At 35.8% G+C, this 17,610-nt stretch overlaps 1 protein-coding gene across 1 annotated transcript; it reads right to left on the bottom strand.

Moving 5' to 3' along the window:
* Positions 1–6,233: 6,233 nt before the first annotated feature.
* On the bottom strand, positions 6,234–7,696 carry LOC141679041 (zinc finger protein ZAT9-like). The gene has a single exon (XM_074485523.1). It carries the CDS (start codon positions 7,612–7,614, stop codon positions 6,391–6,393), a length of 1,224 nt encoding a protein of 407 aa, XP_074341624.1. The 5' UTR covers positions 7,615–7,696; the 3' UTR covers positions 6,234–6,390.
* Between the last annotated feature and the right edge of the window lie 9,914 nt (positions 7,697–17,610).

Below are 17,610 nucleotides of genomic sequence, written 5' to 3'. Positions count from 1 at the left end.
GATTGAATTCTTCATGGAACACGTCGTGTTCTGGTTTAAAGTCCCAAGGATTCTCGTTTCCGATAATGGCACACAATTTGTGGGGGCTCAATTTTAGAAAGCCTTAGATGAACTAAAAATCCAGTACATCAAAGCCTTGGTCGCATACCCACAAGCCAATGGGCTAGCAAAAGTGACAAATAGAACTATCCTGCATGGCTTAAAGAAAAGAATTGAAGAAATCCCTCGCTGCTGGGTCGACGAACTCCCGAATGTACTGTGGTCCTACAGAATGACACCCCGGTCCGCAACTGGAAAAATGCCGTTCCGTTTGGCATATGGTGTCAACGCGGTCCTACCTGTCCAAGTAAGCTTAATCTCCCCACGTGTCGAGGTCTTCAACCCTTCACTAGCTCTCGAGGGCCTGTGTTTTTACAATGACCTGCTCGAGGAAATAAGAGAGGAGTCACGGCTCTGAATGATTGCACAACAGGAGAAAATGACCAAGTACTTCAACAAGAAAGTCAAGGCCAAGAATCTTAAGGTCGATGACTTGGTACTCCGTGATTCCGCAGCATCGCAGCCCACAGTGTCAGGAAAGTTAAAACCGACTTGGAAAGATCCATACCGGGTCTCGAGTGTGGTCCGCACAGGGACCTATGAACTAGCACACCTCGACGGTCAACCAGTTAAAAATTCTTGGAATGATATTTATCTTAAGAAGTTATACCAGTAATTTACTTTTGTGTGTAATATTCGAAACTTATGAGACGTTATTTATCAATTCAAAAATCAACCCTCGATGCAATGAGGGTCGCTATGAGACCCCCTTCGGGGGATCATTAATTTATGGAAATGCAAGCTTCAAAATGTCTCCTTAGAATTCGTTATGCCAAAACTTGAAAAAATGTCAAATAGCTATAAAATGACACCTCTATTATATCCACCAATTTCCATTTCACAGAGAAGCAGGAATAAGTCAAATTGATGCAGCAACGTAACATCTAAACTTTCCGGAAAATGTTAAATAAACGATCACAAAACATACCCACCTTAAAGTTTAAGCAAACATTCACATTTTATTGGAAAAAGTTCCATATGATCGAGAAAAACCTTGTGCAACTTTAGATTCGAAAAACTTAAAAGTAGTTTGGGAAAGCTTGGTTACTGACCTTGAAGTTTCATTATGGACTACACAATGCGCGACCCTAGTGCATATCAAATATTTGCAGGAAATAAAAACAATCACACTTTATTTATACGAACACTCCCACTGTAAGGAATTTAACGGAAAGAAAAGAAATAAAATCCAAACCCAAGCCCAAATACTGTAAATAATCCGAAAAATATAAAAACCAAGTAGCAGAAAAATAAGAGCAATTCATAAAGAAAGTAAAGATTACAACCATCGTGGGGGCCCCACCTTCAAAAACCTCCACCTTCGTCCTGATATCCTCCAGCCGGATTCTTGACTTGCGAGGCTGCAAAGTCTTGAATACAGTCTTCAAAAGAGTGACCCTCGACGTTAAATCCAGCATCAACAAACCGACGAACATATCGACCATATCCATCTACGAGAGCCGACATGATATACTCTACAACCTTTGGCACCTTGGCCTTAAGCTTTACATTTTCCTCAGCAGTCAACTTATAAGATTCATAACTCCTTCTACCTGAAGCCCCAAACCCTCGCATTTGGTCCTCTCAGCATCCCTTTCCTTCTCCGCTTCTCGAAGCTGAGTCTCGAGTTCCTACACCTTATCAACCAAAGATTTCTCGGAGGCCTTCAGCTCTCCAACCCGCTTGGACAAAGCGTAGTTCTTATTGAAAAGATTACCCGCGCGTCTGTCGGCTTCAGTAAAACTCACCTTCAACTTCTTCCTCTTTTCCTTCAACGCTGACACCTCAGCTTCCAACTTCATTTAAACATCATTACCGGCATCGTCCTTATACTCCTCCAAAACATGCATAAAATCAGCAAGAAACTGCATAGCCACACAAAAAGAACTAAATGATAAAACAACAATAATAATATAAAGAAACTAAGATACACGATAGTAAAAAAAACTATATTACCCAACCAATTCACCCCTTACACCGATCCACGATCTCGTCTCGTCGCGTACCCTCATAAGCTACAGAATCCTGAGGCAAATTAAAAATCTTAAAAGCTCAGAGAGGAACGGTCGAACCACCTGTCCAGCGCTTCGAAGGCTGAATCTCAACACGAACAGGCTCTCGTCGAACACGAGGGGCGAAATTATTAGACATAAGAACTCTGTTACCGATAAGAGTAACAGCCTTATTTACTCCCGTCACAGCTGCTTCAATCTCGCCAACATTACTCTTCTCCACATCACCACGATGACTCCTACATGGGTTGTCTCCTGGAGGGACGACATCAGCAACCACCTATCCAGCATCCTCCACAACTTTCTCGCCATGCTCATCCAAAAGTTTGATTGAAACTGTATGGTTAGGCTTCAAAGGCCCGACCCTAACAGCATCGATGACACCCCCTGATGCTATCTGCACCAACAAAAGTACGGCCTTATCCATTTCACCAAGCACTCCACTGTTTAGAATATTCTTCAAAGAAGTCCCGACTACTGCAAAAAGATGAGAAAGAAAAAATGAAAAAGTTAGTCAGGGCATAAGGGGGATATGAAAACAACAAACAAGACGGAAATAAAGACATTTATAATCACAAAATAAAAATCCAAGTGTAAAATATGACAGTCAAAATATGTTAACATCTTTTTTCTTACAATCATGCATCTCCAAGAAATGAGGATCTTTCAATTGCAAATGAGTGTATATCAATCGGTTTCCATGAAACTCATCCAGATACTCCCTGTCGTACTTACCTAAACCATTCAGGTAATCGATGGTAGCCTCACAGATCTTCCTACACGACCTCACAAATTCTAAATCCGGACCCCGATATACAACCACTTAGCATGATAGCCCGAGTTCGACGATCTACAACTCACAATCTTCATTAATTTGTGACGTGTGTCAAAGTAAACTTGACCCTCGTGATAACGTACCTCATATATCAAGAAAAACAACTTGATAGAAGGAACCCTATCTCTATCACAACATAAAGCTATAAAGACACTAATCTGAGCAACTAAGTTAGGTGCCAATTGGCCAACTCCACACCCTATAGCCTCATACATCACCTGGAAAAAGGATGCATTGGCAACCGAAGACCGAAATAAAATAAAAGCATCGGGATGCCGTGCATGCCATATTCCGACATCATCTAAACACGCTCATCAGTTATCAGAACTCGATACCTATACCCGTTAGCTAAATCAACGTACGTCTTCAACTTTTTTAGCGGGACCTCTTTGTTTTTATAATGGCTAAGGTAGTTAAGACTAGACTTATCTAAAAATTCCCCCTTTCCAAATGACGACTCTCCTCCAAAACACGATTCCTAAGGGCCAGGGTTCGAGGGTCATCGGAGTAGAAACTTGACTTTCAACACTGACACCCTTCAATAGCTCATTCTCATCCTAAAAATCAAAAGAATGACACTGTGCTAGATGATAAGGAATCTCCAAGTGATTCCGATTCCACGAAGACTCTTGGTCACCTCCTCGAGGGTCCTTTTCTCAGGGTTTCGATCAGATATAGTCTTGATAGAAGAAGAAGAAGAACTAACTACATTCATGATTTGTTCTAAAAGATATAATGTTTAACACAAGAACTACGAGGAAGAGATATGACATATACAATTGCAAAGTACAAAGCTCGAAACTTAGTAAAGAAAGAGAAGATAAAGAAGGAGAATTTACAGTGATAGCAAGGATATGGAGTGGCAAAAGATTTAGTCCCGCGGCGGTTATGTATGATTTTCAAGTAAGCCGAACGGTTGCGCAATCTTCCAATAAAAAAATGCCTCCTGAATATATATATGCGGAATATATATACATACAGCCTAAAAAAAGCAAGATAACAAACAACAAACAAAACACAATGAGTCCACACTCAAGTTTTATTTGTCACGTTACATTTTGTTATACTTTTTACACTAGTCATGATTTTAATTACGTTTTATCCTAACTCTAACCTTATTTATATCATTATTCTTTTTATTCAATTTTCAGAGTCAAAATTCCAGAAGCAAATCTAAAGATTTTGCTCAACATAAGGGGGGACAAATGTTGGAACATGGACTCAAAGCAAAAGGCCCAAGATGACTTTATTGTAATAAATCGATACTCCCTCGTCTCGGCCAATTCTTTACGTTTGGTTTGAGCACGAATGTTAAGAAATATGTATGAAGTAGTGAAAAAGAGAAAGAAAGTGTGTGAAGTGGTGGGACCCATTGATTTTTAATGTATAAATGAGAGATAGTGGAGTAAAAGTAATGTGAAAATGGAGGAAATGTGGGAAAGTGGTGGGACCCATTGACTATTTTTGGTAAGTTTTGAAATGTAAAAAATTGGATGAGATATTCCAAAAGAAAACTATAGAGAAATGGTCGGGATAAAGGGAGTAGTATTTAGCTAAAGGCCCAAAAAGCCCAATTATAATAAAAAAAGCCTCTTAAAGTTTTACTATAAAAATGGAGCTGCAGCACGGCTGGACAATTGAATAAAGAAAAGACCTCATTAAATATTATATATTCCTGTGTATTAGTTAAATATTGGGGAACATTACATGCAATTTCATATATATATTTTCTTAAAAAGTTGAAAATTTTGGAAGTTTTGAGTGTAATAGTGTCCTAGACGTAGTTCTTGCTCGCCTATAGTAAGGACTGCCAACGCTGATTACTAGTGGCGGCGTGGTACATCGTCTTCAAGGTTGTCGTAATTTGAAACAGGAACATTTGGTATAGATTCAGTTTTTTGACGCTAAGAAAGGCAAAATAAGCGCGCGTATCTTAAAATCTCAAATGAACAGAGGAATGTAGTAGCTAGTGATGCAATTTTCTGTGTAAACATGTCATATTAAAATTTTAATAGAAAACGTAATGTCTCACAGTTATCAGCGTATGCTGCTAAATTTGAATTTGAAGAGCTTAGAATGGAGTCAGATAATTGTGTTGAGCAGATGAAATCCGTAGATTTCAACACCTTCCTGCAGTTCTGAAAACAACTACAAATAATGATTTCTGTTGCTAAATTATCACATTACCGAGCAGGAGAAAACATTGAGTTGGGGGTTCCTGTCATGTTCCCCTTGCTGCTGAGAGGCAAAGCATCAGCTGCAACTATTTTAGATGTCGAAGACATGGTGGACTTCCTCACCTCATTCTTCCACTTGTTCAAGCATACGTCTTCGTCCTTCTTACAAAATCATTCTAGTTGTTTGTTTCTGTTGCTACACACGAACGTATACAAGTACCTTTACATCATTGTGATTTTTCTGACATACTGATTGATGCCTAAAAGTTCCAAATTAATCAATCTACCTCACTAATAACCTCATCTACCTTTCAGAAGGTGGACAAAACTTATTATCCTGGGGTATGAATGTAGCTATTATTTTTGCAACATGATCATGCCGCAGAAATTAATTGAATAGGGTAGTTCACACATGTAGTTGCCCTTGATTTTTAAGCTGAATCACAAACTGTATTAGGATAATGATATAGATGCTAGTTACGGTCTTTGTTTAGGTGTCAGAAATGTATATCGCTGTTTGCTGCAACTAGCAAGAAATCAAATTTCTGTATGATAATTAGAATGAACATGCTGATTTTTTTCTACATATAGCAGAATGCAATAATCTCTTTCGCTTTCTGGTCTATATATTCGCCAACCTTTGATTTATAGAACTTCACAACTTTCAGTTTTATAATTGTCAAGGAACCTTGACAATAGTTCTCTAATAATATTCTGATGGCCTATTTTTTGTTCTGGTATAATTTGTCTGGCTCTGGCTTTTATGTTTTTTTTCCTAAATATTAGCCAATTATTTTTTCTGTAGACTCTGCATCAGCTCTTTGTTGCAGATGCTGGATCTGGCTGGAAATCGATAGGTTGCCTAAGTTAACCGTGATTTGAACATTCACCGGACAAGACGTGGAGCCACAACTTGATTACTGATGTAATACTGAACCAAATTGGTGTTATATGTTTATCTTTTGTTTGGTAGTTTATAGCTCTTCCATGGCCTAGTTGTGAACAAGAAACGGAACAAGAAATTTTCAAAACCATTTTTTTTTATCATTAATGATTACTCAAAGCACACCACTGCAAACAGCTCTGATCGACAATTATGCAAACTTTTATAGTGAAGACCGTAAGAAAGTATCAGTTTATTTACAATGATTCATAACATTATTACAATTATATCTGTATTCTGATGATATCTTTGATGATTCTTTAATGATGTAAGTACTTACATTATAAACAATGTTTATTGATTTCAAAAAAACAAAATATTGCTTTAACCAGTAGTTGAAGCCAGCCCAACCTGCAACCATGGAGAAGACACTTGATCCAACTCCATTTCTTTGTTGACATTGCTCAGTTTTACCACCTTTGTCTCCCTACCATTTTCTCCGAGTCTATAATCATGCAATGAAAGACCCATAGCAGCTTCCAGATTACTCTTTTGGCCAATTTGTTTTTCGTCATTGTCTTCAATATTCATGTTGATTTTTGCGATATTTCTTTTTGTGTTATCGAGGGTAGGAGGAAGGTTCAGATCAAGCATTGTGGAACTCATAACTCCCACATTTTGGAAACTTTGGGCACTATAGTTTTGGAAATGTTCATGAAAACTTGGCATGTAAGCGCCATCGCTTTGGAGCCAATGGCACCTCTTGTGCCCTCCCAGAGCTTGTCCAGACGAGAATGTTCGATGACATATAGAGCATTCATGCATCTTAGACTTTCCAGAATTTGCATGAGACATGACATGATTATTCAGATTATTAGTTGTAATATTAAGTTCCAACGGCGTTGAGAATTCATCGTGGCTGGAGGAATCTTCATTAGCAATGTCAGTATCAGCTGAGGTCAAATGATCAAATCTCGCAGCATAACATCCTTTAACTTTCTTGTGACTGGCTCTATGTCCTCCCAATGCTTGGTGGGAGTTGAAAACTTTTTTACAAGCTTTACATTGAAATAACCCTTTTGCCACCTCTTTAGACTTATTATTGTAATAATCCTCTTCATTACAAGAATTGTTTGCCGACAATGTGACCAAGAAATTAGCAAGATCTTCTTCATCTCTCGAAATCCGAAATTCATCAAAACTTTGGAATTCTTTAGCTCTTAGATATTCCAAAATATAACCCCTATTTGCTCCTCCACCCTCACCTTCTAACGACGAAAAAACCGACATTTTGTCCTCATCGAAACTCGACTTACCATAATAATCTCCACGCGGCGACGACCGGAAACTCACAAATCGATTCGACGTCCTTCGAAGATAATACGAATGCTTATCGCCCTGGGACTCGTGCCCGTAATCGGCCTTAGAGGTAGCTGGTTGATGTTGTTGATCTCCATGAATGCGATCAATCACCTCTGCAATATTATGTGCTCTCATATGTCCCCCAAGAGCACCGCCACAAGTAAATCCCCTGTTACATATCTTACAATAGTGCAATATTGAACTAGTACTTTCCTTGTGATTACTCTCCTCCACCACCATTGCCATAATGAAAAACAAAATGAATGTATACTAGTAAATTGTGAAGAAACAAACATGCATGAGAAATAGTAATGTACAAGATCATATTACAAAAAAGGTGTGCAGTGAATTTATAATAGTAAGGATGTAAATGAATGGCTAAATGGTTGTAATGTACATGACAAGTCCTAGTTTTTAGTACAGTTAGTTGGCTGTGGATGCAAGGAGTGAGAGTAAGAGTATGACAAGTGGAAGATAAACTAGAAAAAGTTTAATGGTTGGGAGAATATTTCTAGTAATTAGTGATATGTGTGGGCAAGGACAAATTATACCACGGACAATTGTAAGGAAAAACCATTTTGTTCGTGTTAAATTTGAGCGATGAATATGATAATCAGATAAATATAGTATGTCATCATCATAAGATAAGGATGGAACATTATTTATTGACCATGAAGTGGTCTTTACTAATTCAATCTATTCATATTGCCTTTCTATATTCTCATTAAACATCAGTACTTTCAATAATTTTACCATAATGTATTGGTCACTATAGAATTAGATTACGACTATATATAATCTGTATGGCTAAACTTGTTTCTCAATTATCATAAACAAGTTTTTATTTTCAAAATACACGTCCACAAATTTTTTTTTATAACTACATATTTACTATCATAATAACCTATCATAATAATCCGTGCGAGTTATAAACCATTTTTTAGAAAAATTTTTAGAATGCAAAAGTGTATGATATTTTAAAATTCATCTTTCACGAGTTTTGTTAGAAAATAAAAGTTATAGTCTCTAATAATTTTTGACTAAAATGTGCGAAAAGTATTACTTAAGGCAGGTGCTCAATAATTATTTAGACTTTTGAGTGATGGTATATCGCGTCTTGTTTATAATTTGTTTTTTTTCCAGTTTTGATGATTTTGGTCATGACAAATTTGTTGGTTGTATATGATGTTCGAGTTTAATATATGTTGATATTTATTGGAATTTGTGTATGTCCGATATTCATGGTTTTTCAAGTGTATTTAAAAAATATAAGTACGGGCATTGTTTATGTGGTCGTATTAATGTAGGTCAGACATAAAGTTGTTTTCTTATATATGGATTGTTGTAACTATTAGGAATATGTTGTGTACTTGATGATAAGTTAAACAAAACACCTTAGTAGATTTAATTTAGTGATTTTGTAACTTTCAACGGATAATCACTTTAACATCTGTTGAGAGAGTAGCTTATGTATCAAATAGTTTTGTAACACATTTCTGCATTCTACAATATCTTAAAGATCTAGAAGTTGTAGGATATTTAAAGTCATATTGACTACTAGTGTGATATACAAAAGAGGTTGGCTAATTGTAAATATTAGATGCCTTGTAATTTTGCATAAGCCAAATAGAGTTAACTGCTATGGAAGACTTTCAACGGATGATTCTACAAGACTTCGACGGATGACCCAAGTCACATTCAACGGATGATCCAGTGAAGTTTCGATGGATGATTCAACACAGTTTCAACGGATGATCCAATGAAGTTTCAACGAATGTTTAAATTCAAATAGCAGTTAATAGTGACATGACAGTCACATTGGTTGACTAGATGCAAATGGAATGTGGTAGCCTATTTACAGGTTTTTCAGAACAAAGAAACATTTTCATTTCCATGCTAAACTGAAGATATTCAAAGATGCTAGATAGAGAAATGAAGAAGCATATAATTAGACTAAGAAACATTTTATCTTATTTGTTTGTATTTTCATCATGTAACTTGGTGATATATAAATCAAGGGTAACAAGTAGAACAATATCGAGTTAGCAAGCAATTTACCAGAGAAATAGAAAAGGCTGTATCTGTAAAGAATTTCTCTGTTATTTGTAAGTTCTACTTGTAAGCAGTTGTGTGCAAATCTTGCATCACAGAGTTCTCGATTTTATATATATCTCTGGTGAAAAAGTTCAATCCACCGAAAAGTTTTTAAATACTTGTATTTGATTACTTTGTGTTTGATTTCTTCAATACTTTCATTCCGCACCTTAGCTAAATCAAACACAGTTATATATTTAAGATAAAACAATTCTTAAAATAAAAAAACACCAGAATTACATTCAACCCCCCTTCTGTAATTCTTTGTTAGATTGTTTGGGAATAACAATTGGTATCAGAGCAAGCTCTTGAAGAACAAAGAGTTTAAAGATCACAACAACTAACAAGATGAGCAAAAAAGATGGTGGAGTAAAGATTCCATTTCTGGACAAAGAAAATTATCACAATTGGAAGGTGAAAATGCACCTGCATCTCCTCTCTTAAGATGAAGAATATGTGGACTGCATTGAAAAAGGTCCTCATGTCTCTATGAGAGCTGCTACAGGAAATGAGCCATCCATCCCAAAGCCTAGAGCAGAATGGTCTGATCCAGATATTGAGCAATTTCATAAGAATAAGAAGGCCTTGAACATTTTTTTTAATGGTGTTGATGGTGACATGTTTGACAACATCATAAATTGTAAAACAGCTAAAAAGGTCTGAGATACAATTCAAGTTATATGTGATGGAACTGAGCAGGTAAGGGAAAATAATATGCAACTCTTGATTCAGCGATATGAGCATTTTCATAGTAAAGAAAGTGAGTCGCTCTAAAGCTGCATGGAATAGTTTATCAGACAAAAGACTCAAACCTCAAATTCCTTAGATCTCCGCCAAAGGAATGGAAGCCTATGACAGTCTCACTAAGAAACTCTCAAGATTACAAGGAATTCATCTTGGACAGACTGTATGGGATTCCAAAGACCTATGAGCTTGAAATAGAGCAAGATGAGAAGCTGGAGAAATGAAGGAAGAAGGGAGGATACATTGCATTGGTTGCTGAGCAAGAGAGAGAGAGAAAGAGATAAATGTTGAAACTGTGGAATATGCACCAAACCCTAGAGTTTGTGAAGGAAAAGGAAAAGGGCTAGTATCTAAATATGAAGTGAAGGGTTTTTAGCACATAAACGCAACGAAAACATAAATTTAAATCTTAAAAAAACCGAAACCCTCCGCAGGATCCATGCGAAAAATAATATTTAGTTCAGTATGTTTACCTTAAGAAGCTTTACATTAATGGAAAGATGGAGGTCTTTAATAGCGATCCAAGAACCACGAGCGGAGATCCTTAGCAGCTGCTCCTCAAGTGTGAAGCACTCCACCGGTATCCACCAAGAAAACGATGTAATAGAGAAGGAGGAGGTGGAGAGAATTAGGGTTTTGTAAAATTTTTAGGTTGAGGCAAAAATAGGGTCTATAATAGTATAATTATAGGCAAAATTTTCAGCTGAAATTTTTTCCATAAAATATTATTATTATTATTAAGCCTTTATTATTCTCACTAATAATTAAAACACCTTTTAATTATTAATCCTTTTTCTAAACGCTTTAGAAATAATTCTCTCACTTGATTTAATTTCCAAAAATTAAATTCTTAATTAATAATATTAAGAACTTTTTCTTAATTAAATTATAATCAATTAAATCTCATTTAATCAATTATTAAATTTTCCAATTAATTATTTATTTCATAAATAAATAATTATCAGCCATTATTAATTAATTTCTCCACCTTTAAATCATTCTCTTTTATGGTGTGACCCTGTAGGTTCAATATTAAGCCGATAGTAGAAATAAATAATAATAAAACTATTTTATCATTATTTATATAAATTCTCTAATTCATTAAATATGATTAATTAATTAATCATATTTATTCTACATCGTGAGGGATACTTCTCAGCATATCGTGACTATCCGGATAATACGAATTCACTGCTTAGAATACCAAGAACATATTCAGTGAGTAGTTACCGTACAATTAATTCCTTCTACCCTGCAATGTCACGATTAAATACAAGGCATGAAACTTGTGTCAAGCCTATCTTATTTAATCACTTGCTTTCCCATTCACTATGCTTAGTTCTATTTAATGTAAATTAGAAACTCCTTTCTAATTTCATTCACTCTGGTAAGAGATTCCTGAACTAACATAAGTGGATCAACATTGAACATTCTCTTCCTACACTGGAAGGGGTAGATCCTTTATTGATCATACACTATCTTCGTGTACAAATTCCTATACCCAGCAGAGCCCTTATAATTATCCCTTGAGACTAAGAACTAAACCAAAGCATAGTTCAGTGTACACAAGATGACTATGATGACCTCAAGTCTAAGGATACTTGTACAACTATCACTATGTGAACAACTGCTGACACGTGAGTGAACTCCATCAGTTGTTCAGCTGTGTGAGTCATGTTCAGTGAACTTATTCTATAATAAGCACCTACATACTAGCTATAGTGTCACCACACAAATGTCTATGAGAACAGACATCCTTCATAATGAAGCAAGCATAGTATGTACCGATCTTTGCGGATTATTAATTACCAGTTAGTAATCCTACGACCAGGAACTATTTAAGTTTAGAGTTATCATATTTTAGGTCTCATTATTATGATCTCATCACAATCCAGAAAAAGCTTTACTCTAAACTGTGGTATATCTTATTTAAACATTTAAATAGATAGAGCCCGCAATAAAAACAAAACAAGTCTTTTATTAATATCAATGAAATCAAAACAGATTACATACAAGTTATTCCTAAATCCTCATACATGATTGGACTTAGGACATATCTCTTTCAATCTCCCACTTGTACTAAAGCCAATCACTCTCGTATCTAATACCCATCTTGTCTTTATGACGATCAAAGTGACTCTGAGAAAGTGGCTTTTTGAGTGGGACTGCTACGTTGTTATGTGTGTCAACTCTCTCGACGTTGACATCTCCTCTATTTTCAACTCAGATTCACCACCAAAAACAAGAAAAATGTCCTGAGTCCTTCGCAAGTACTTAAGGATGTTTTCCACTGCTTTCCAGTGGTCTTCACCTGTATTGGACTGATATCTGCTCATCACACTAATTGAATAAGCAACATCAGGCCTTGTACACAACATCGCGTACATGATAGATCCTATTGCTGAAGCATAAGGAATCTTACTCATACGCTCTCTTTCCTCAGGTGTCTTAGGAGGCATTTTTTCGGAAAGGGACACTCCATGGCTCATCAGTATGAGACCTCTTTTGGAGTTTTCCATGCTAAACCTTTTAAGCACTTTCTGGATGTATGTACCCTGGGTAAGACCTATCATTCTTCTAGATCTATCTCTATAGATCTTCATACCGAGAATGTAGGATACTTCTCCCAAGTCCTTCATGGTGAAGCTCTTCGATAGCCATACTTTGACTGATTGTAGCATCGGTATATCATTTCCTATAAGAAGTATGTCATCCAAATACAATACAAGAAATGTTACCGCGCTCCACTAACCTTCTTGTAGACACATGGTTCATCTATGTTTTTGATAAAACCAAACTCTTTGATTGTCTCATCAAAACGGATGTTCCATCTACGAGAAGCTTGCCTTAAACCATATATGGTTCACAGCAGCTTACACTCTAGGTGTTCATTTCCCTTGAAAAGAAAACCCTCTGGCTGTGTCATATACATTTCCTCCTCAAGTTCCCCATTGAGGAAGGCCATTTTCACGTCCATTTTCCAGATCTCCTAGTCGTAGTAACCAGCAATCGCAAGCAAAATCTGAATTTTAACAGGGCTACAGGCGAAAAAGTTTCATCAAAGTCAATCCCTTATCTTTGTTTGAATCCTTTTGCCACGAGCCTGGCCTTATAGGTCTCCACCTGGCCATCTGCTCCAATCTTTCTTTTGTATACCCATTTGCACCCAATAGGCTTAACACCTTCAGGCGCCTCAACCAGAGTCCATACTTTGTTGGTATACATAGATTCCATTTCAGATTTCATGGCATTATGCCATTTCTCCGAGTCAACACTACTCATAGCCTCATTATAGGTCACAGGGTCATCATCATCAATGATTGACAACTCATTATCATTCTTAATGACAAGGCTATAAAACCTCTCAGGTTGGCGAGACACTCTCCCTGTCCTATGAATGGGCTGTTCCACAGAAGGTTGTTCAGTCTGAACAGGTGTTTCCACTTGATCCGTAGTAGTTTGTGCTTCTTGAACTTCATTAAGTTCAATTTTGCTCCCACTGTTTCCTTCAAGGATAAACTCCTTTTCCAAGAAGGTAGCATGTCTGGAGACAAACACCCGATGATCGGTGTAAAAGTAATACCCCAAAGTCTCTTTAGGATATCCCACAAAATTACATTTTACGGATCGAGATTCCAGCTTATCTGGGTCAACTTTCTTGACATAAGCTGGACATCCCCAAATATTAACATGTTTAAGACTCCGTTTCCTTTCTTTCCATATCTCATATGGTGTTTGAGGAACAGATTTGGAAGGCACCTTATTCAGTAAATATGTTGAGGTTTCCAATGCATAACCCCATAGGAATACTGGAAGATTCGCATAGCTCATCATGGACCGAACCATGTCTAACAAAGTTCGATTTCTCCTTTCAGATATCCCATTTAACTGTGGAGTATATGGAGGAGTCCACTGGGTGACTATACCATTTTTTTTGAGATAATATAGAAACTCTCCATTCAAGTATTCACCACCTCGATCTGATCGAAGAGTTATAATACTGTGTTTGGTTTGTTTCTCCACTTCATGTTTATATTCTTTGAACTTTTCAAAGGCTTCAGACTTGTGTTTCATCAAATACACATATCCGAATAAAGATCTATCATCTATGAAAGTAATGAAGTACAAAAATCCACCCATGGCTTCCGTAGACATTGGTCCACATACATATGTGTGTACCAATCCTTGCAAATCTGCAGCCCTCTCTCCATGTCCACTAAATGGAGATATGGTCATTTTACCCAATAGGCAAGACTCGCATATAGGATATGATTCAAAATGAAAGGGTTTAAGTAACCCTTCCTTATGCAATGTCCGCAGTCTATTTTCACTAATATGACCTAGCCTACAGTGCCATAAATAGGTCAGATTTTCATCATCTCATTTTCTTTTATTAGTTTGTTCAATCTTAAGAAAATCATGCTCTACGTCACATACATACAGACCATTATTTAAAATGCCACGTCCAAAAAGAACATTATATCTAAGGATAGAACATTCATTATTCTTAATAATAAATGAAAAACCATCCACATCCAACATAGGAATAAAAATAATATTCCTCACAATAGAGGGAACGTAATAACAATTATTCAAAATAATAGTCTTGCCCGTAGGCCTATGTAAACTAAATGATCCTACAGATATGGCCGCAACCCTTGCTCCATTGCCCATACGTAGAATCACCTCATCTTTTTCAAGAGTCCTACTTCCCTTTAGTCCTTGCAATGAATTACAAATATGAGAATCACAGGCGGTATCTAATACCCAAGTAGAAATTTGACCTAGTGACATATTAACTTCGATCATGAACATGCCTGAATCAGAAGCAGTAGTCTTACTACCCTTCTTCTTCTTCAATTCTGCAAGGTAAACCTTGCAGTTCCTCTTCCAGTGCCCCAACTTGTTACAGTGAAAACAAACAGCTAAATTAGGACCGGTCAACTTGTGAGCATCTAGTATGCTCCGGAGTGATTGTGCAGAAGACATAACGAGTATAGTAAATCTGTAAATGATAAACACATAACAACACTTAGCAAATATTCAATTTCATTTCAAAACACTATATGAATCGGGTCTTTATTCATAAGTGTCTCCCACTAGTTTAACTAATTTTTTCAACCCCCCTAAGTGAAAATTTAGCATTCATAATGCTAGTGGGAATAAGGATCCTACATTCCATCACACAACCTCGACTATGGCACGAAACGTCATGTGATGTTCAATAGGCAGAACACTCTTGTCAATTACATCTTATGTTATTCCCTAATATAAGTTTAGCCTCTTGAATAATTGAGTCACGGCTGTGGCACGACAAACTCAATATTCTAAGTCAAGTCTAACCCAATATTTCGTACAATTGAATCAGTCTCCAACGGCCTACGGCTGTAGCACGTACCGACCTTTAGATTCTAATTCAATGTATACATCTCTATGTAATAGACAAGTATTTCTTATTTTGAAATCAAAGCCCTCGGATGTAGCACGAAACGATAATGATTTAAAAATAAGAACCACTTTCTACCATGTTGGAAGGCTATGATCGACACAAGCCCGTTGTGTCATTGGCCAATTACTACTTGATATTATTTAATTTTAGAGGGATTATATTACGTTACAATTATAATCATATTATAAAGAGATTCTTCCTTTTAAATTAAATATTTCAAATCAATAATCGATAATCAGATGATTCCCAGATCGGGTGGAGCATTGTCAAGAGGCGTCACTTAATAACCCTTTCTTACAGATAGAAATCTGTTGTTGAAAGAATCATCCTTTCTCTCAATATTGAAAATTCATATTCAATTACGTGTTTCATAAACACAAGAATCTCATGATCGTATTCATAATATTTATTGTTAAGGCAAGAAACAATTCCTATTCTAGATTTTCTAGAGCACGCCTTATATTGATTTAAGGTCAATCTAATATGGTGATGGAAATAAATACAACTACTTATTACATAAGTCTTCTTCTTTATTTAGACTTCTTGTATGCCTCGTCTTCTTCTTTGCATCACCTCCATTGGATAGCCTTCTTGAGTCTTCAAATACATTACATGATTGAAAGTAAGACTAATCTAATAAACTTACAAGAATAACTCGAGTTACATTCGAGATTTATGATTACAAAGATTGACGACATGCAAGTCGTATTTAAAACCAAAACCAAAACCATTACACTAAGGTCGAAAGGCCATAACCATCCACCATGCTCATACAACACATAAAAGCATGTTAAAACATATAATCTGATCTTAACATATCATATTATCCATGATCTAATCATAAAAAGAAAATATGACAAAAATCAGAAAAATCAGAATCAAATCAGAAAAACAAGAATTACTATTTACGGGTAGTAAACGACGCCAAACGCCTTACAGACGAGTCGTTGATAGCTTTATTATCAGTTTTGTTCAGACGCTCGTTTACCTATGAAATAGGGTATTCTTTTGCGTAAATCGGACACCAGACCCAGATTTCAGCAAAGCTACAGCAGCCAATTCAGAATCCGTATCTAATATGATTCTCATAATTAGAACAAACATAAATCATGTATATATCAGTATATATACAGATTACATAATCATCTTATGATTATACAACTCACATGAATATCATATATTCAAAACCATACATATATAAGCATATTATATCAACATCAAATCATGGCGAATCACGTACATGCTCATATATCGAAACAGTTAAACACATAAAAGAATTAAAAACTTTTCGCAAGTAGCTCTGATGCCATTGAAGGGTTTTTAGCACATAAACGCCACAAAAATGTAAATTTAAATCTTAAAAAAAACCGAAATCCTCCGCAGGATCCATGCGAAAAATAATATTTAATTCGTAGTTCAGTATGTTTACCTTAAGAAGCTTTTCATTAATGGAAAGATGAAGGTCTTTAATAGCGATCCAAGAACCACGAGCGGAGATCCTTAGCAGCTGCTCCTCAAGTGTGAAGCACTCCACCGGTATCCACCAAGAAAACGATGTAATGGAGAAGGAGGAGGTGGAGAGAATTAGGGTTTTGTAAAAATTTTAGGTTGAGGCAAAAATAGAGTCTATAATAGTATATTTATACGCAAAATTTTCAGCTGAAATTTTTTCCATAAAATAAAATTATTATTAACCCTTTATTATTCTCACTAATAATTAAAACACCTTTTAATTATTAATCCATTTTCTAAACACTTTAGAAATAATTCTCTCACTTCATTTAATTTCCAAAAATTAAATTCTTAATTAATAATATTAAGAACTTTTTCTTAATTAATTAATAATCAATTAATATTAAGAACTTTTTATTAATTAATTTATAATCAATTAAATCTCATTTAATCATTATTAAATTTGCCAATTAAATATTTATTTCATAAATAAATAATTATCA

The sequence above is a fragment of the Apium graveolens genome, chromosome 8 (assembly GCF_009905375.1).
Source record: "Apium graveolens cultivar Ventura chromosome 8, ASM990537v1, whole genome shotgun sequence".
NCBI classification, from domain to species: domain Eukaryota; kingdom Viridiplantae; phylum Streptophyta; class Magnoliopsida; order Apiales; family Apiaceae; genus Apium; species Apium graveolens.
The sequence above is the reverse complement of the archived record's forward strand: the minus strand, read 5'-3'. Positions and strand labels throughout refer to the sequence as shown.